This window comes from Lipotes vexillifer, unplaced genomic scaffold (genome assembly GCF_000442215.2).
Source record: "Lipotes vexillifer unplaced genomic scaffold, Lipotes_vexillifer_v1.1 scaffold153, whole genome shotgun sequence".
Taxonomy (NCBI): domain Eukaryota; kingdom Metazoa; phylum Chordata; class Mammalia; order Artiodactyla; family Lipotidae; genus Lipotes; species Lipotes vexillifer.
Window position 1 is genome coordinate 3,512,889 of NW_006774670.1, and position 22,006 is coordinate 3,534,894.

Genomic DNA, 22,006 nt, shown 5'->3' on the forward strand with positions numbered 1-22,006 from the left:
GGGGGGTAACAGGTCCTCGGAGGAGGGAAGGCGGGAGCCGAGCAGGCTGGGAGGGACGGGAGCCATCTCCACGCGCCGCGCCCGGCCCGGGCCACCCCCAGACAGCCAGATGTTCAGAGCCGGGATCCCACGGCTGTGCCAGGACCAGGGCAGCTCGAGGAGCAGCGGGACTACAGTCCCGATCCCTCGCCTCCTCCTGCGCTCCCCAGCCGCTACAGGGCACTCACCCGGGGCCACGAGCGGCGAACTCACGGCGCCTCCCACGAAGACAGCAGCGGCGAGGACAGCGGACTCCAGGAGTCCCGGCGGAACCATCGCCGCGGCTCTTCGCCCTCCTCCCGCGGGGCGCCCCGTCCCGGGCTCCGGCAAGAAGAGCAGCTCTGGAGCCCGCGCGCTGACAGACTGGCTGGGCTCAGCCCCCGCGCGCCGTGCACCCCGCCCCTCCAGGGACCCTCCTCTCAGGCCCCACCCACCTCCGCTCGGCCCTGCCTCTCCCAGTTTAGCCCCCGGCTCCGCCCGCACTGGCAGGAGGCACATCCAGTGACCCCGCCCCCGGACCCGCCCACCTCAGCCTGGTCCAGCCTCTCCCCTTCGCCCCCGCTTCCTTTCCAAGTCCGTCCGCAGCTCCCGCCTCCCGGATTAGGCCATGGCCCCGCCCCGTGCCCCGCCCACCGGGCGAGGCCCCTCCTGTCCGCTCGCTCTTCTCTTTCCCAGACCCTCTGTACAGCAGCCGCCCACATAGTGCGGGAGCCCGGGGTCGGGGCAGGGTCGCCGGGGCTTGTCCTCCAGGGCGCTGGGACTAGGCGGGTGTGGGAAGAGGAAAAAAAGCAGGTCAGGAAGCTGTGGACGGGTGGACATGGCCAGCACTGGGATGGGCACGATCTTCTTCCTCTGTTGGCGTTATCTGTTCAGCTGGCAATCCCCTAGGTGACTGGTCGGGGGAGGGGAGCTGCGCGGGAGGTCAAGTTCCAATGTTTGGAAATGAGAAAAGCCAAATCATTTAAATTTCTTCCTATCTCCACTTCCATTTAAGCTGCTCCTACTGGGGGAAAAAACCTTTACATACCTCCAGGAACAAATTGCCTATTTAAAAAAAATGCTGTGCCCACATTGCACCTTGCAAATACTTCTACGAAGTCACTCTTCAAGTGCCTGGTCACTTATTATCTCCTTGTATCGTCCTGCCAGCTCTGTGAGCTAAGTAGTATCCTTATTTCACAGGCTAGGGAGTAAACCCCCAATGGCCAGGCCACCGTGATGAATTGGGATTAGCTCTTCATTGTGTTTGCTCACCACTGTGCCCTCCCCGCCTAGCTCAATGACAGCATACACTAAGTAAGAGGTCAGAAGTGGTTTTGGAAGTTGAATCATCATGATGAGCAGCAATTGGAGTCAGGATCTTTCTATGAATAGTTCCCTCTTTACTGCTCTTTAGAGACTCCTTCTGAAATAAGGCGGTCAGGCCTTGAACAAATGTTCAAGAACACCAGCAAGAGGGAGTGGGCATTGGAGGTTTTCACAGAACCAGGCTCTTCCTTGGCCTGTCAGCCTCAGATTTTCAAAGGAGTACTCTTTCATCTCCTCGCTGAGTTCTCTACACAGTCCACTAGACTCTTACAAACATTTGCACTGATGTGGGAATTCCCAGAAGCTCAGGCCACTACAGATGGCTGGAGCCGAAGGATGGAGCCTCTGCCCTTTGAAGCCAAAGGAGGGCACTGTGTTTCCTTTGCACAGTTGTCTGCACATCCTCAGTCTGGCAGGTGAAGCAGTTTTATACCAACACAAATACAGAGTGGCTGCAAGGGGAAGAGGGCCATGTCAGTTTCTAACTAAAAAAAAAAATGAAACAGTTCTGGGCCTAGAAATTAAACACACACCTATAAAGCCAGTCCTGGTTTTGGAACTTAGAATGTAGCCAAATGATTGGACCAAGATATCTATTCAAAATGTAAAATATCATTTTAAAAATGAATAGTGCTACCAAACGTAAAGTAGATAGCTAGTGGGAAGCAGCCGCATAGCACAGGGATATCAGCTCGGTGCTTTGTGACCACCTGGAGGGGTGGGATAGGGAGGGGGGGAGGGAGGGAGACGCAGGGGGGGAGAGATATGGGAACATCTGTATATGTATAACTGATTCACTTTGTTATAAAGCAGAAACTAACACACCATTGTAAAGTAATTATACCCCAATAAAGAGGTTAAAAAAAAAAATGAATAGTGTTTCACTCTTTCTCACAGATTGAACTTACTATTAAAAAGACAGGGCTGGGCTTCGCTGGTGGCGCAGTGGTTGAGAGTCTACCTGCCAATGCAGGGGACACAGGTTCATGCCCCGGTCCGGGAAGTGGCTGGGCCCGTGAGCCATGGCCGCTGAGACTGCGCATCCAGAGCCTGTGCTCCGCAACAGGAGAGGCCACAACAGTGAGAGGCCCGCGTACCGCAAAAAAAAAAAAAAAAAGACAGGGCCATTTTTAACAACCTATTTGAATTAGATGTCTGTGGCTCTCCAGAAATAAGAGTACAATCCAGTAATTAAAGCTAGAAGCAACCTTAGTAATCATCTACCAAGCCATTTATTTTACAGATGAGAGATAGTTAAGTGACTTGCCTGCTATCTCATTGCTAGTGTGAGCCAGGGTTGGAACCGAGGCTCTAAAATTTCCCTTCTCAGATTTTTCCATAACACTTAGCTGCTTGACACACTCTCTATAGATATTTCAGTGTCATAGAACTTCATATACATGCATTTGCACATCTTGTTAATGGAGGCAGGGAGAAAGGGAAGAAGGGAGGACGGAATGAAGGGAGGGAGGGAGGGAGGAAGGAAGGAAGGAAATAAATGAAGCTTAAATTATTTTCTAGGTACTTAACCCTACAGATTTGTTCAGCTGATTAAAAAAAGCCCCACATATGCATATCTAAAAGCTATTGCTTATTGTTTTATTTTAAATGTGAAGACTTCAGTGTGATCAAAGTTCTCATTCATATTAGCAAGGGGATGTCATATTTCTTCTGAGGAAATAAAAATTTAACATCACAGGACTAAACGATCTTCCCATTTTTTCAGAAATAAAATTAAAGGATCATAGGTAGAAATAGTTGTAACATTAGTTCTCCTTTACTCAGCTCTTAGATTTAGCTTGATCCTGGGGCAAGTACTTTTCCTGTATTCCTTCATCAAATCCTCACAATTTTATGTTTTGGGAAGTATTATTACTGATCCTCACTTCAAAGCCCAGAAGACTAGGATTTGTGGGATAAGGCATTCACCAAAGTCACACAGCTTCTCTGGGTGCTGCCAGGACTCAAATCCAGAATCAGCTCACTCCAGGCCTACACTTGAACTTCTGCTTATACTGCTCTGCCTCTGAAATGCAGAATACTAGCCAATTAGCCCTCCTTTTCCAATATAAAGTCTTATTGTCATTTCTTACTTAACCTGGACTTTTTGAACTCTGTGTCAACAATTGATTAAATGCACTTTTTTCAGGGAAAATTAGTTATTTATATATGGGAAGAGCTTCTAGGAATCAAATTTACAAACTTATACAATCTTCTGTCCTTTCTGGTTTTTGTCGAATTTTGTTTTGTTTTTTCCAGTTTCTCTATAAAATTCAGTTAATCCTTCCCCTTAGTAGAAACCTTTCCTGTTTTCCTCTGTGCTGTAAGGTGGTAATTTTCATCACCATCATTTAAATGTGTAAGGCTCAGTTGGCTGGTATTTACTCTAATGTTGAAAATACTTCTGCAGAAGGTCTCTGTAGAATTCCTTCTTTCTGTGATTTAGATGTAGTCATCTTTCCTTTTGAGAGGTTACATCTAGGAAAGAAGCCTTCAGTTCTCTAAAATATACGTTTGCAGGGATATCAAGTGATATTTTATAAAATCTGAGGCTATTTTGATCTGACAAGTATGTACTGTGTTCCTAGTACTGGGCTGAGGGGAGGAGATTGGAGAAGAGAGTCACTACATGTGTCATAATAGATCTTAACCTGGCTTATAGAAGCCAGGTTAAGAAAGGAAGAAAGGAAACAACTGCATCATGAAATGGAAATGGTCAAAGGCCCAGGGATCAGGATAAAGCTGTGCCACTGACTCACTCTATGACTTTCAACAGCTGCTTCTTACCCAGAAAATTCAGGCAGACGACAGGATGATTTCTAAAGGTTCCCATCCAGCCCTAAGATTCTACACCACAATGAGTAATCAAAACGATAGGGTGCATGGCGCCAAAGTTGGGCCTGACTGTAGGGTTTCTCAACATTATCGACATTGGTGGACTAGATAATTCTTTGTCGGGGGGCCTGCTTTGTGCACTGTAGGATGTTTAGAAGCCTCTTTGGCCTCTACCAATTAAATGCCAGTAGCGCTCTCCCCTTTCCTGATTGAGACAAACAAAAATATCTCCAGATGTTACCAAACGTTACCTGGGGGCAAAATCGCCCTTGGTTGAAAGCCTCTGGGCTATAGGAATTCCAAGACCAAAAGGATTGCAACCGGAGGCTCTGAGCAAGCCTTCACGGAGAAGGTGCAATTTGGGCTAAATTGAGGGAAGTACAGGGATTAGTGGAGAGGTGGGGGAAGGGTTTAAGTACCTGTACAGTGACAGAATTTAGCATGGTGTAGGCTGCACGGTGATGAGTACACATGAGGGCAAGAGGGAGAGGAGAACAGGTCAGCTATAACTGTGGGTCAGAGCTGAGCAGTGGTCAATAAAAGGAGAACTGAGAACTTTAAATGCCCAGGAATTGTCATAAATTATACCAAAATAGATTGTTTTAGGGAGGTTGAGATGAATTTCAGTTCTTCAATTAAATATTTTTTATCATCTGTCAGGAAGCTGCAAATAGAGAAGTCCCAGTTTTGCCAACATGTTCATTGGAGGACATCAGAGGAATCTGATTGCTGGGTTAGCAGTGGTGTCCATAATCTCTGCCTCATTCCTGACCACCAGGTCAAGTTTCGTTTCATGGGCACACAGTCCCCTGAAAATTGCACATAAGTGACCCAGACCATTTACTGCTAGAGCCTCAAAATCGGGTGGACATACAATGATATGGTTATTCCCTGTAAAGAGCAAGAGAGAATTATAGTAATGAACCCCATAGTTTCAGCCCAATAAAACCCACAAATGCACATTTTGGAGAAGAAACTACAAAGTAACAGGTATCTGTCTTAGTCAAGGTTCCTTTTGATTGCAATACACAGAAACATCAACACTAGCTGAATAAACAGTAAATTTATTATAAAGGTGAAACACTCACAGATATAAAAATGGCCAAGTCTCAAGCCCTCAAACAAATCAGAACTGAGAACAGTAGATAGTAAATGTGGGGGGTGTGCTTCCTTCTCTATCTCTGTGCTACCACATTGTTCTCACTTCTACCTCTTAGCAATTTTATACTCTCTCTCTCCCTCTCCCTCTCCCCCTCCCCTCCCCCTACCCCCCCTCCCTGCTTATTCATCTTGGCCGGGCCTTCCCATGGCTGCTTTGCACCCAGGCCCTGCTTAGCTTGATCTCCACAGACTGGCTGTGGATTGGTTTCCCATGTCTCAGGAGAACATGGGGCTGCCACCTGTAGGAACTCTGAGTGTAGCCTCTAGTCGGGTATGTTGGGCGTGGTCCTCACGCGGACTGATAGATTCTACATAGGGAAGTATTATGGAAGCAGGATAGAGGCAAGATTGTCCTAAAGAAAGAAGTTATGGTCAGCATCGTATGTGCAGAGTAGTCCAGTAAAATAAGGAACTGAAAAAGATATCCTCCAAGTCAGGAGGACCAGGAGAAGATGGCGGAAGAGTAAGACGCGGAGATCACCTTCTTCCCCACAGATACATCAGAAATACATCTACACGTGGAACAGCTCCTACAGAACACCCACTGAAGGCTGGCAGAAGTCCTCAGACCTCCCAAAAGGCAAGAAACTCCCCCACGTACCTGGGTAGGGCAAAAGAAAAAAGGAAAAACAGACAAAAGAATAGGGACGGGACCTGCCCCAGTGGGAGGGAGCTGTGAAGGAGGAAAGGTTTCCACACACTAGGAAGCCCCTTCCCGGGCGGAGACTGTGGGTGGCGGAGCGGGAAAGCTACGGAGCCACAGAGGAGAGCGCAGCAACAGGGGTGCGGAGGGCAAAGCGGAGAGATTCCCGCACAGAGGATCGGTGCCGACCAACACTCACCAGCCCGAGAGGCTTGTCTGCTCCCCCGCCGGGGTGGGCGGGGCTGGGAGCTGAGGCTCGGGCTTCGGTCGGATCGCAGGGAGAGGACTGGGGTCATCCGCGTGACCACAGCCTGAAGGGGTTAGTGCGCCACGGCTAGCCGGGAGGGAGTCCGGGAAAAGTCTGGACCTGCCGAAGAGGCAAGAGACTTTTTCTTCCCTCTTTGTTTCCTGGTGCGCGGGGAGAGGGGATTCAGAGCGCTGCTTAAAGGAGCTCCAGAGACGGGCGCGAGCGGCGGCTAACAGCGCGGACCCCAGAGACTGGCAGGAGACGCTAAGGCTGCTGCGGCCGCCACCAAGAAGCCTGTGTGTGAGCACAGGTCACTCTCCACACCTCCCTTCCTGGGAGCCTGTGCAGCCCGCCACTGCCAGGGTCCCGCGTCCTGTCTGAGCGAAAAACAGACGCCCTCAGGCTACCTACACTCAGAGGCGGGGCCAAATCCAAAGCTGAACCCCGGGAGCTGTGCGAACACGAAGGAAAAGGGAAATGTCTCCCAGCAGCCTCAGGAGCAGCGGATTAAAGCTCCACAATCAACTTGATGTACCCTGCATCTGTGGAATACCTGAAAAGACAACGAATCAACCCAAATTGAGGAGGTGGACTTTGGGAGCAAGATATATTATTTTTTCCCCTTTTCCTCTTTTTGTGAGTGTGTATGTGTATGCTTCTGTGTGTGATTTTGTCTGTATAGCTTTGCTTTCACTATTTGTCCTGGATTCTGTCCGTCCGTTCTTTTTTTCTTTTATTTTTTTTAACTTTTTAAAATTTTTTTCATAATAATTATTTTTTATTTTAATAACTTTATTTTATCCTACTTTATTTGATTTGATTTGATTTGATCCTCTTTATTTCTTTCTATTTTTTCTCCCTTTTATTCTGAGCCGTGTGGATGAAAGGCTCTTGGTGCTCCAGCCAGGCGTCAGGGCTGTGCCTCTGAGGTGGGAGAGCCAACTTCAGGACACTGGTCCACAAGAGACCTCCCAGCTCCACGTAATATCAAACGGCGAAAATCTCCCAGAGATCTCCATCTCAACACCAGCACCCAGCTCCACTCAACGACCAGCAAGCTACAGTGCTGGACACCCTATGCCAAACAACTAGCGAGACAGAAACACAACCCCACCCATTAGCAGAGAGGTTGCCTAAAATCATAATAAGGCCACAGACACCCCAAAACACACCACCAGACGTGGACCTGCCCACCAGAAAGACAAGATCCAGCCTCATCCACCAGAACACAGGCACTAGTCCCCTCCACCAGGAAGCCTACACAACCCACTGAACCAACCTTAGCCACTGGGGACAGACACCAAAAACAACGGGAACTACGAACCTGCGGACTGCGAAAAGGAGACCACAAACACAGTAAGATAAGCAAAATGAGAAGACAGAAAAGCACACAGCAGGTGAAGGAGCAAGGTGAAGATATCCTCCAAGTCAGCATGGAGGTTACTGAGAACTCTTGTGAAAGAACATTAAGGAAGTGATGGGGGGATACCAGCGTGTAGAGGATGAAGAAGTGGAAATTACCGTGGAGAGTTCGCTTCTCAGAAGCCTGGCTGAGAGAGAAGAGGGAGGGGGTGGTGGTGGGACCTCGGGAGCCACGAGGAGGTTTCTACGGAATGGAATTGATTGTATGGGACAACTGGAAAATAGAAATGAAGAAGTGAAGAAAGGCATAACTAATGTCACAAGGTCCAGAGGAGACCCCTGATAGAAGCATAGGGGTTGTTAGCCTTGAATAAAAGGCAGACACCTCATGCTTTAAAATTGAAGGGAAGAGGCCAAAGAAAGGCACCGAGATGAATATATTTGCAGTTGAGAAAGAAAGTCGAGGAGATTCACATTGATGGAGGCAAAACCATCCTTTGACAATGGAAGGAGTGGGAATGATGCAAGGGCTTTGAGGAGACAATGGTCAGAGCCATCAGGACAGGTGTCTGAGTCATGTACCACACTAGGCACCATATATGAACTTATTCCAGAATGTGAAGGCAAGAGATTCTGGCCTCCTGATCAACTCTTGGAAAAGCAGGGGAGAGCCTCGTGCATATAAACCCACACTGCAGACAAGGCCATGCACATACTTGGAAGAATACACATGCACACTGTCCCTGGTGCTCACACTCACATACGCACACACGCATGCATGATTGTGTCCTATGTCAGTCTTCGCTGAGAATCCCTTGAGGTTTCTTCTCTCACCTGCAGAAGCCTGATTTGTGACAATCAGACTCCAACCCTACTTCTCTTTTCCTGGGGATGTGTGGAGTGTGCAGGCTGCTGACACTGTGAGGACCCAAAGTCTGGAGGTGGGGGGAGGGGGGGTGAGTTGTCAGAATTTGGGCACATGTATGTGTGGAGGCAGGAACGCTTCCCCTTGGGACTCTGGAAATCCCATTTCCCCCTACCCCCAGGGCAGAGCTGTCCAGATTGTACAATAATATCAGAATAAACTAACTGGAGGGAGGGGCACTTTTTGCTGATTCTCAGAGATTCTGAGAGTAGTAGAAGTCACTGAAGGGAAGAGGAGAGCTGCCCAGTATATACGCTGCTGCACATCTCGGAGGGTGCAGCTGGGGCTGCAGCCCATGAATTTTTCATGGACCGATCTACTTGACTGAGTGATTCTCTGTAACTGTGCCTAGTGGCCCAGGGGTAGGAATGAAGGAGGCAGTTTAGGAGATGGATCCCAGTTTAGAGAAAAGCGTGACATCTTAGAGGTTTTTCAGGGCATTTGGCAGTTTTGAAGGATAAGGGTTTGAGGTGATAAGCTTCAGTGTAGGCTGGTTAGGACACCAAAGGGCTGATGTACGGAGAGAACTTAGGGGTCTGGTGTGCCTCAGGTGTACCACCAGAGCAGTGGGGTGGAGAGGAAGAGAGAGCTGCAGGAAGGGAAGGCCCTTTCTCAACATAGTCCAAGACTCTGAGAATCCCATATGGGCCATTCTGTTGCCAAGACCCAGGTCAGTAACAAGGATCCTCCCCGTCTTCCTTTCAGCCCGGCCAAAAAGTTAGTCTGCTTGGTCAGCTCTTAGTACCAGCTGCCACCAACTCTGTCCCTCTGCATGAGACCATTAGTACCATGTAGGTCTGGGCAAGAGACCCTAAGTCCTTCCTGAGGCGGTGACTAAAAGGCCGCTGGTCTCCCGTCTGCTTTTACTCGAGGGTCATACTTATCAAGACTCGTCTATTCCTTGAGGGTAGATGCACTTCTGTGCATGAACCTGTGGCAGCTCATTTCGCAGGCAGGGTTAAAGGTTGTAGCAGCTCCATTTTCCACCGGTGAAGAGTCACAACATGCCTTCTGCCAAGAGGGTGCAGAGTGTCAGGGAGAAGGGCCTGCTTGGTCATGCACATTGATTCAGCTGTTGATTTTGATCACAACCCCATGTGTGGTCTTATATCTCTTTGTGTGAAAGGCAGATAGAGCTATTGTGGTCCCTGCATGAATAATCTATTGTTTTAAAATATCAATTTTCCCATTACTCTGTCAGCCATAAATACCTTCTTTGATAACATGTTGTTCAGAGTCACCGTAATCTGGAGAGGGCCATTTTATATCCCCTGTTCACATGATCTAAGCAACATTTTTGCATGACTTTAGGAAATAAAACTAGGAAAAGGGGGAAATTTTTTAAAATAGAATAAGCTTAATGGCTTTTTCACTTATCATTTCTTTAACCACTTTAATATACGGTGGTGGGATAAGCACTAACCTTTGGTAGAAAGGGGTCCTGTTTTGCAATCAAAAGGAAGTGGAGGGCTTCCCTGGTGGCGCAGTGGTTGAGAGTCCGCCTGCCGATGCAGGGGACACGGGTTCGTGCCCCGGTCCGGGAGGATCCCACATGCCGCGGAGCGGCTGGGCCCGTGAGCCATGGCCGCTGAGCCTGTGCATCCGGAGCCTGTGCTCCGCAACGGGAGAGGCCACAGCGGTGAGAGGCCCACGTACCGCAAAAAAAAAAAAAGAAAGTGGAAAATATTTCTGGAACATTTTGACTTTGTTTCAACCTGTTAAATGACTCAAAAGAAATATGGAATAATAAAATAAAAACTTGAAGGCTGCCAAAAAAAATTTCCTCCATTCTTGTTTTAACTTATATAATATTGTACATTAACTATATACTTCAGTAAAAAAAATTTTTTTAATAAATTAAAGAAAACGATTGCTCCCTCCTCTGACCCTCCATTCTCTGCTGATACGGTGAAGAAGCAACAGTACAAACTAACGATATTGCAGGGATGGCATGAACTAAATAGGGCTTCACAGTTGTGGCTGGCGCCCAGCACTCACGAATGACTCTTTTACCAGAAACCCGCTTGGCCCGAAAGGGAGCCTCAGGGCAGCTGACATCCCTTCCCCTGCCAGCACCCCACCCCCAAACCACTCCCCACCGTCAGACTTAATGAGGAGCTTTCAGTGCTGACATTCTGAACAATCTTTTCCTCTGTGAGCACACACTGAGATGGAGGAACTTGGTGGTCAGTTCCATCTGCTGCAAAGCCATCACACAAGTTGTTTTGTTTGATTTTTTTCTTGCTGAAGAAACAGTACAATTTTGTTTGACTTTGGAAAGGCACGGCTATGTCCACAACCGCTTCTCCCTAAAAGGCACAATTCTAAGGGACTCATCCTCCTTTGTGTTCCTGGTGGTTCCAAGTCCTGCAATTGCCTCTCAACAGCCTGTCTCCAGCATGTGCTGTTCTACCCGATCCCACACTCACCGCCACGGTGCTACTTCTAAAACCCCACTGACAGCAGACATTTCTCTGCTCATTTCCCTTCTAGGACCCAACCCTTTGTTGCCTACAGGGTCACGTTCAACTCTTTAATCTGCTGTAACCTCAGTGTCTACCGTCATATCCATGCAGGCAGAATCCAGCTTCTCTCTTTCAGTCAAGGGTCACTTACCTCTAGCACATTTGGGTTGAAAAAGGGTGACCTCTTGGCCATCCTGACTCAGTCCACACTGCCAGCTGCTTATTCATGGTCACCTGGCTCCTAGCGGCTCTCTGTGCAATTCTGGGATGGCCACCCTGGCCTCCAGGAATGGCTGCCACTCTCTTCATTGCCCCCTCCCCAAACATGTACGCTGCCCATTCTTTTTCCCCCAAACATACTAACACAGAGGTGTTTTGTGTAACAGACTGTTCCTGAAGGTTTGGCCAGTATCATCTGTGGACCCAGCACAGATGGAACAGGAAATGAGGTGTTTCTCAGAATCCCCACAGCCATCACAGCCATGGAAGTTTCCTCACTGTAAGTCCACCACATTCCCTGGGTCCCCACTCACCCCTTTGCTCTTTTTTATTTTTTTAAAGGAAACTTCCTTAATCTTTTTTTTCCTTTTTAAAATATTTATTTATTTATTTATTTTATTTTTCGCTGCGTTGGGTCTCAGTTGCGGTGAGTGCGCTCAGTAGTTGTGGCGCACGGGCTTAGTTGTCCCGTGGCATTTGGGATCTTAGTACCCCGACAAGGGATCAAACCCAAGTCCCCTGCATTGGAAGGCAGTTTCTTAACCACTGGACCACCACTTAGGGTCAGAGCAAAGAGCCCTCTGTCTCCTCTCCTAGAATTCCAAGGCCTTCAATACACTCGACTGCCAGCTCACTTCCCCCAGAAAACACTCTAAAACTTCTCATTACCTTACTATCACGTAGAGGACCAGATGACCCAATTCCAGATTGCAGGGGTTCTAACCCAGAATCCAAGGGAACTGTAAATAGAACTCAGGGGAGGTTGTTGTTTCTAGTGGGGAAAACATTACATCCTTATTAATCTTGAAATTATTCAAAACTGTTTTCAATAATCTTGAAGTGAAATTTTGCATTTCCTCCTTTGATAAATGTAGCAACAAACCACAGTGCCTGTGACACTGGAACCAACAGAAACCATAGATATTTTCAAATTATATTATAGTCGTGCAGATATCTCAAAATACTGCTTATACCCATTATTATTTGGAAATTACTTTGAAATTTTCAATAATACATTAAATAACAAGACTTAAAATAGAATCTTGTTTAATGTGTGAAGTGGCACACATTATCGCTATCACAATTTTTTTTAATATTTCAATAACAAAAGATTTCAACATAGTTGGTTTTCTTTGTATTACTAACTTTAATTATGCATTTGAAAATATGATTCTGAGATGAGGCTCCATAAGCCATACCAGACTGCCAAAGGGGTGAAAGACACACACACACAGACGCAAGTGTAGAACACCTGCTCCAGGGCCTGCCTTTGCGTAATCACACCTACTGAGGAATTTTCCTCTGCAAAGCTTATCTCCCCTGATGCTGCTTCTCTAGAAACTGATGCAGTTATAACCAAGGTTTGGGGGATGTAAGTAAGCTTACCCAGCTAGTTAGCTAGATGCACATTTCTGTAAATTTATTCTATGGGGATATTTCTTTCCTTCCTCATGGATGAAATTTAGAGCAAGCTTCATGATTTTCCCAGTACTTTAAGGTAATAAAAGCTACTCTGGACACTAATTAAAAGTCCGGGGGCTTCCCTGGTGGCGCAGCGGTTGAGAGTCCGCCTGCCGATGCAGGGGACACGGGTTCGTGCCCTGGTCCGGGAAGATCCCACATGCCGTGGAGCGGCTGGGCCCGTGAACCATGGCCACTGAGCCTGCGCGTCCAGAGCCTGTGCTCCACAATGGGAGAGGCCACAACAGTGAGAGGCCCGCGTACCGCAAAATAAATAAATAAATAAATAAATAAATAAAGTCCGGTGACCTACAATGGTTAAAAACTCCTCCCTCTCCACTGCCCACGCTCCTGCAGACAGGATGCACGCACTGGGAGGACGGTGCTGTCAGTGTAGTGATGCTGTGTTTGCCATCCACAGGCATGCCCCCCCCCCCGTTGTCCCCCAGCTGCCGGAGGATTGGTCCTGAGGGTTCTCAGCTGAGAGGCTCTCTGGAAATTGGCCTCAGCAAAAGAGAGCTGCCTCCTCCCCAGGGGCAGCCCTTATCCAGTGATGGGTTAGTGGGGTAAAGGAGGATAGAGCACCCTCTGCCAATGAGAGATGACTTCAGAAGGGCAACCCAGCTCTAGAAGTACCCCGTGGGCAAGGCTGTGGCCCCTGTAACAAACAACTGCACCCCAGTTCAACGTCTTCCTCTGCCCCATCCCAATCACCACCCGCCTCAGAGTCAGTCTCGGGGGCCCTCCCTAATCAGCCTTGTGCGTGCAAGTCTCCATCTTGTGTCTGCATCCTGGGGAACTCAGCCTTTTCCTCTCCTGCCCTGTCAGGTCCTTCTGTTCAACAACCCCAACCTGCTGACCACTTTTTTTTTTTTTAACCTTCACAGGCTTAGGCTGTGAGGGAGAAGAGAAGAGAGGACAAGAAAGTTCCACTTTAGAGCTCTCATCAGAGCTTAACTGGTAAGGAAGGGGTTAAGTGCAGACTTTGCTCTCTTACGAATTTTCAAGCGTTCTTTGGAGACATCTGCAGCCACCATATCACCTTCCAGCCCAGGAATCTATCTTCCTCAATTCTCATCAAAGAGGGAGGACAGACGTCTTCTCTGGCTGTCTCTTCACTACTCCCTCAGGCTCTAGGCATCCGGTGGTACTTCTGGCTTCTTTTCCCTGAGGGCTGCTTGCCTCTCCAGATGCCCTTGTAGACAGCACCCTAGACCCCCTCACAGTCTCTGCTCCAAAAATCTGTGGGCATCACAGTCACCCCTTCCTCCAGGGAAGCCACTTCTCCTTTGCTTCATTGTCAAAGCAGCTGACCAGGCCATTCCTCACCATTGAAACTTTTCAGATGGAAGACAGGCACCAGGAAGGGGATGCACACTAAGCTGAGCAGTGTTGCCAAAGGATCCCCTTGCCTTGAAGTAAAGGATAAAGCACACCCCTCTCTCTCCTCCTTGATGGTGATGGGGGCCGTGGTTAATGCCCAAGAACACCAGCAACTCTTTGTAAAACTCCTCACTCCTTTTCAATTATTTCCAACCTTTTTATACCTCAATTATGAGTGAGGAACTCAGAGTCATGTTACTGGTGTTCGAGGACCTCATTGGTAAATCAGTGACCCACACCTCACTTTGGAACGTGGTATCAGTTATAGCTTGATGACTTGGCTGAAACAGCAATATGCCCCTATTGTAATCCATCTTCTTTCCTTCCTTCATTTCTTTCTCTCTCTTTTTTCCTTTCTTTATCTCTCTCCACAATGTTGACCTCTATTTCCTTGATCTTTCATTATTCCTTTACATAAAGACTGTGCTCCAGCCAAGTGGGTCTACTTTCACCTTCACCAAAGGCCCCAGAAATATTTCTACCTGCTCCGTCTTCAACATCTCTCACCCTTCAGTGTCCTGTGTGCTCTTCACCTTTAGGGATCAATTCATGTCCCGATTCTTCTGTATACCCTATTCTTGACCACACCTGTCATCAGTTGCCATTCTGTCCCCAAATTGAGCAAGCTGGTTCTCTTGTTGTGTTTTGTTACTTACAGATCTGTGGGATGCCCCATCCTCCCAACAAGACTGAAAGATTGCTGAGGATACCAACAACGTTTTATGTGAGCAAGAGGGGCCCAGAGAAGTAGAATTTTTAAAAGGATACCAGCACATTCTCTGCCTAGATGTTAAGGGAATAAGTCCTTTTGAAATAGATATTCCCTATTAACGTGGAAGGGGCAACTTGAGTATTTCCCATTGATCCAGGATAAGGGTGTGACTAGACTTCTGTGGCCTGAACCGAGGTGCCCTCCAACCCCTGTGGGTTGCAGGGCTAGTAATTACAAAGGTGGTAGGCAAGTTCACAGAGGGGGCTTCTTGGGGAGAAAAGGATCCCCATATTTCTAAAACTTTAATGTGAATATATAAAACACTAGAGGATCTTGTCAAAATGCTGATTCTGATTTAGTAGGTCTGGGATGGAGCCTGGGTTTTTGCATTTCTAACAATCTCAGAGTCACACTTTGAGTAACAAGCATCTACACTTCAAGCTACACTTTGTGTTTTTTTTAACAAATTAGTTTTTCCAAGGACTTTAAAAAAAAATTATTTTATTTATTTTTGGCTGTGTTGGGTCTTTGTTGCTGCGTGCAGGCTTTTTCTAGTTGTGGCAAGCGGGGCTACTCTTCGTTGTGGTGCGCAGGCTTCTCATTGTGGTAGCTTCTCTTGTTGCGGAGCACGGGCTCTAGGCGTGCGGGCTTCAGTAGTTGTGGCACGGGGGCTCAGTTGTTGTGGCACACAGGCTCAGTCGTTGTGGTGCACAGGCTTAGTTGCTCTGTGGCATGTGAGATCTTCCCGGACCAGAGCTCAAACCCATGTTCCCGGCATTGGCAGGTGGATTCTTAACCACTGTGCCACCAGGGAAGCCCCAAGCTACACTTTTGAGGTTCAACTTTATGAGCAACTGTTTTATGGATTAGGATATTACCCACTGAGCTCTTTTGGCAAGTGCATTAGACAATAATTGCTCTGTAACAAAACTGTCACAAAGCTAGTGGCTTAAAACAGCACGCATTTATTATCTCATAGTTTCTGTGGGCTTGGAATCTAGGTATGACTTAATTGGGTCCTCTGCTTCAGGGTCTCTCTTGAGGCTGAAATCAAAGTGTTGATGGAGGATGAGGTCATATCTGAAGGCTCAAGTGGGGAAAGATCTACTTTCAATTTCATGTGGTTGTTGGTTGGATTCAGTTCTTTGTGGCATGTTGGCCCTCAGTTCCTTGCCATGTGGGCCTCCCCAACATGGCCACTTGATTTAACAAATCATGTAAACTGAGAAGGCAACAGAGAGAGTCTGTATCAAGATGAAAGCTATAAGCTTATGGAACATAATCATGGACATGTCATTCCACTGCCATTGCCATCCTATTGGTTAGAAGTAAGTCACAGGTCCCTCCCCCACTCAGTGGGAGGGAATTACACAAGGGCATGAATACCAAGAGACAGAAATCATTGATGGGTCTCTGAGAGCCTGCCTGCCACAGTAAGAAAGACTGGAATAGGCTTCAAAGAGAAGATGACCCTCAGGGAAGAGAGTCTGAGCTAGTGTAATAACCAGAATAATGACCTTCCAAAGACGTCCAAGTTCTAATCCCTGAAACCTGTGAATATATTAGGTTTCATAGCAAAGAGGAATTAAATTTGCAGATGGAATTAACGTTGCTAATCAGATGACTTTAAAATAGGGAGATTACCTGGGGGGACTCAACATAGTCAGAAGGGATATAAACACAGAAAAGGGAGGCTGAACAATAAAGCCAAAGGGATATGTGACTATGGAAGAAAGACACAGAGGGATGCAATGTTGATGGCTTTGGAGAGAGAAGGAGGCCATGAGCCAAAGAATGTGGGAGGCCTCTACAAGCTAGAAATGGCACGGAATCAGATTCTTTCCTGGAGCCTCCAGAAAGAAACAAATCCCAGTGAGACCCATTTCCAACATCCACCCTACAAAACTGTAAGGTGATAAATCTGTGTTTTATAAGTTGCTAAATTTGTTGTAACTTGTTACATCAGCAATAGGAAACTAATACCGCTGGGTAACTCAGCCTCCATATAATGGCTCTTGGAGGGTTAGTGGAGAGAGGCAAGACTGTAAACCTCTTGAATCCAGCCCCATGGGTTTTACTTTGGAAATAATGTCTGGGTGTGTAAACATGAATTAAGAACTATAACCTTTGAACAAGTCCAATGTGATGCTGAGGGTCTAGACCAGCAAGGGATCACAGAGTCCTGAAACAGAATTTACAACTTTCAGAGACCACTGGTCATCAGCACTGGTGCAAGGACCAAAATAAAGATACAGGTGCACTGACCAAACCCTCCCTCCCCCATTCTCGCTCTCCCAGTGAATTCGAAGTAGGACAGTCTCCATATTGTGTTATACAATTTATTAGAAAAATGACATAAGGCTGCAAATGCTGAAGCTGGTTATATCTGTCATTGTAGTCTGGCATTGGCCATATACTCGTTATACGCTCAGTAAATGTGTTGACATAGTATCTTAGACTTTCTTTGTGATGTGAATAAATTCAGCTGTGCTACGATAAGACACATAAATTTAAATGACAGTCTAAGCCAAGACCATTATGCCAAGTTCCAGGGAAATAAAAAACAGATGAATGATGCTTTTTTCTCTAATGAATCTCATCATAATTTCTGAGTTGGAAGCATAATGAAAAGATCAATTCCAATATTTCTAACACCCGCATTTTGCTGATTAAAGCTTTACATTCAAAATTAACACTTGGAAACTTAGTGCAGTTTGTTTTTTTATTCCCTCTCTTGGAGTTGAGGACTGTCAGAAGTGATAAGCAGTCTGGTCATGGACTTGAAGGAGCAAAACAGTAGATTGAAATGTCACCTGGAGAAATCTATTTCTAGACCCTTCTTAAGCAGTTGGCAGCCAAACGAGGGGAGAGGGGGAGGAAATGCTGGAATGTTGTTTTATATGCAGCATCCAAATAGAGTCCCCAAAATCTCTGCAGGAGATTGGTTTCAGCCCCTCACCCCCACCCGTGGTTACCAAAATCCAAGGATGCTCAAGTCCCTTATATACATGGTGTAGTATTTGCATATAACCTACACACATCCTCTCTTGTACTTTAAATCATCTCTTGATTACTTATAATACCTAATACAATGTAAGTGCTATGGAAATTGTTGTCAGTGGGACATTTAAGTTTTGCTTTTTGGAAACTTCTGGAATTTTTTTCTAATATTTTCCACCCAGGTTGGTTGAATCCATGGATGCAGAACATGTAGGTATAGAGGGCTGACTGTACTCTGAAATGCAACAAATATCTCCACAGGGGGATTAATGTAAAAGTTTCAAATTATTTGATCATCAAATGAACCAAAGGTGACTTGGCAAGCTCTCAGTTGATAGAAGGGTCCTTTGTCTGGTCTGCAGAACACTCCAAGCAGACTAACACATATGGGCCATGGCAGGATGATTTTTAGGATCACGGCATCCACCATGGTTTTGGACAACATTGCAAAATGGATGAACTTTGCTTTTAGTGCCTTCACACATTGTATAATTCACTCTCTTCCAATTTTTCCCCTACTCAAGAGGTGTCCCCCAGCCTAAAATTATGTCTTTCCCATTCTCCAGCTCAAAAGCCAATGTACTGGTCTCTGCCAGATGACAAGTTAGTCACAAATTGACTCTCAGTCCTCCCAATAAATTTTTTTTCATTGGAGTATAATTGCTTTGCAGTGTTGGTTAGTTTCTGATGTACAGTGAAGTGAATCAGCTATATGTATACATATATCCCCTCCCTATTGGACCTCCCTCCCACCACTCCCCCATCCCACCCATCTAGGTGATCACAGAGCACCAAGCTGTGCTCCCTGTGCTACACTGCAGGTTCCCACTAGCAATCTATTTTATATGTGGTAGTGTATTTATGTAAAACCTAATCTCCCAATTCATCCCACCCTCCCCTCCACCCATGTCCACATGTCTCTCCTCTATGTCTGTGTCTCTATTTCTGCCCTGCAAATAGGTTCATCTGTACCATTTTTCTAGATTCCACATATATGCGTTAATATACGATATTTGTTTTTCTCTTTCTGACTTACTTCACTCTGTATGACAGTCTCTAAGTCCATCCACCTTACTACAAATGACCCAGTTTCGTTCCTTTTTATTGCTGAGTAATATTCCATTGTATATATGTACCACATCTTGCTTACCCATTCATCTGTTGATGGACATTTAGGTTGTTTCCATGTCCTAGGTATTGTAAATAGTGCTTCAATGAACATTAAGGTACATGTGTCTTTTTGAATTATGGTTTTCTCAGGGTATATGCCCAGTAGTGGGATTGCTGGGTCATATGGTAATTCTATTTTTAGTTTTTCAAGGAATCTCCATACTGTTCTCCATAGCGGCTGTTTCAATTTACATTCCCACCAACAGTGCAAGAGGGTTCCCTTTTCTCCATACCCTCTCCAGCATTTGTTGTTTGTAGATTTTCTGATGATGCCCGTTCTAACTGGTGTAAGGTGATACCTCATTGTAGTTTTGATTTGCATTCTCTAATAATTAGTGATGTTGAGCAGCTTTTCATGTGCTTCTTGGCCATCTGTATGTCTTCTTTGGAGAAATGTCTGTTTAGGTCTTCCACTCATTTTTTGTTTGGGTTGTTTGGTTTTTTTTGATATTAAACTGCATGAGCTGTTTGTATATTTTGCAAATATCTTCTCCCATTCTGAGGGTTGTCTTTTCATCTTGTTTATGGTTTCCTTTGCTGTGCAAAAGCTTTTGTGTTTCATTAGGTCCCATTTGTTTATTTTCGTTTTTATTTTTATTACTCTAGGAGGTGGGTCAAAAAAGATCTTGCTGTGATTTATGTCAAAGGGTGTTTTTCTTATGTTTTCCTCTCAGACTTTTATAGTGTCCAGTCTTACATTTAAGTATTTTTTATTTTTCACTAAGAATTTAACCGGTAAATCAGCCCCTTGCTAATGTTCTCAATGGACTACTTTTTCACATTCACTAGATAACTACAAAACGTCCATTTATGTAATACAGTCATTGAAAAGAAAAAGTTGGACAAAATTATATAAAGTTTGATATAATAGCTAATATTAAAATACTTGTACATATTCCATTTGTCTTTATATAAATCATTATATATGTGTATGCACATTACAGATATATATAAAATGTACAGTGTGTGACATTAGGATGCATTTTAAAAATTGCTAAAATTTCAGCTAGGCTGATTCATCTGCAAAATGATAGGGAAGAACTGCCTGAGTGTTGAGAAAGAACTTGAAAAAACTGATTGTATCAAAATTACTTGTAAAAAGTTGAGAGTTTAATTTTAAAATCATGAAAGGTAAGAAAATGACTTCTAAAATGACTTGATCGTTTTAACTGAAGAAAGATGAGGTTTTAAATTAACTTGCTTTTTATGCCATGACATTTCAATTTCTCTGTGTTTGGAACGGTTTCCTCCTTGCCGTCTGCAGATGGCCTGGCGTGTTGTAATTCACTTTATTATCACCTTCCTTAATGACACCAGCCTACACACTTATCTTCTGAATCACACTTATTAGATCCCTGATGGGTAATAAGAATGAACACAGACTGAAGACAGGTCCTAGACTTTGAGATTGCCATCAAAATGTTTTTAATAGCACCAACCTTTCAATTTACGATTGAAACAGAAAAGCAATTCACCAATGACTTGCTTTTTGCTTTGGATTTTACTTATCTATCTGCCCTTAACTGCAGATATTTGTACTTTAAAAAAAAAAAACAAAAACAGAAAACAAACTTTTCTTCTCTAGCAACTAAGTAGTTCATGCTCATTGGGAAAAAAAATGTGAAAAAATTGAAAAAGCCGAAATAAGCTAATTGCCAAGAAATTACCATGTTGAGTACATTTGGGTATCTTATTGTATTGTGTTTTTTTTTTCCAACTAATATCATTAACATTTCTCATGTCATTAAAGGCTCCCTAAAAATATGATTTTGATAACTGTAGACCATTAACTATTCTCTTGCCATGAACATCTACAGTAATTAATTTCTATAATAATGGCATGAGAAACAGTTTTGTCCATTAACCATTAGCTGTGTATCTACTTTTTAAAGGACGCATTTCCAGAAGTGACTGTAAAGATTCTTAATGTTCCTCTAGGAATAAAGAAAAACCCATTTCTTCCAGGCTTGTATGAGAACGTTTCATAGTTCTTTTTGCTAAATAGACCTTCTAAGGCAGTGCTGTCCAAAAGAACTTTCGGTGATGACAAAAATATTCTATATCTGCACTGTCTAATATGCTCACCACTAGCCACATGTGGCTACTGAACACTTGAAATGTGGCTAGTGAGAATGAGAACTGAATGTTAAATTTTTTTAAATTAATTTAATTAATGTTGTGTTTAATTTCTGCTGTACAGCAAAGTGACTCAGTTATACATATATATATTCTTTTTCATATTCTTTTCCACTATGGTTTATCACAGGATATTGCATATAGTTCCCTGTGCTATACAGTAGGACCTTGTTGCTTATCCATCCTATATATAATAGTTTGCATCTGCTAATCCCAAACTCCCAATCCTTCCCTCCCCCGCCCCGCCTTAAAAAAATTTTAAATACCTACAATTGGCTAGTGGTGGCCATATTGGACAGCATAATGGGAAAAAGCAGAATATACTGATATTGTCCCTGGAATTTACCAAATAGGATTTTTTAAATTTTGCTTTAAGTGGAAAATCCACATTTTCTCTCATCACTGGCATTGAAACCTTAATGTTTTAGCCACAGCACCTCTCCTTTGCCCCTTATTTAGTTTAACAACAGGCTTTGATAAATGGCAGTATACGCATGATATCCACCAAGCTAGACAACTTGTATCTTTACAGAAGTTGTGTGATTTTAATTACCACAAAGGAACTACAGACACTTAAGAAATTCTGTTTGAGGAAGACCAATTACGTTTTTCAGAAGTAGTTTGAGGTGTAATAAAAATATGACATGATTCAGAACGCCAGAGAGGTTTGAAAGACAAATTAGCCCAGAGTGTTGCTAAGTGTTCCATGTTCTGGAAAAGGAAGCGCAAAAATCAGCTCACTTTATGGTTCTTAGTTCATATCTGAAAAAAATTAAACGAAATTTTGACTCCTTTTTGGGACAAAACTTACCAAGTTACACATTTTCAGGAAGAATTTCCTCTGAGCTATGATCTTACCTAATTCAGACTTATTTCAGTCCCGTCACCCACTTCTTTACTATTGACTCAGCCAACACCAGCAAAAAGCTCAGAATCGTCG

General features: G+C 44.8%; 1 protein-coding gene across 1 annotated transcript in view; it reads right to left on the reverse strand.

Annotated features, from left to right (window-relative positions):
- RELL1 (RELT like 1) overlaps positions 1 to 399 on the reverse strand; it is a 45,144-nt gene extending 44,745 nt beyond the window's left edge. Inside the window, exon 1 of the mRNA XM_007449402.1 lies at positions 228 to 399. Coding sequence (XP_007449464.1) covers positions 228 to 315 — 88 coding nt within the window. The 5' untranslated portion in view covers positions 316 to 399. The remainder of the gene's footprint in view (positions 1 to 227) is intronic.
- Between the last annotated feature and the right edge of the window lie 21,607 nt (positions 400 to 22,006).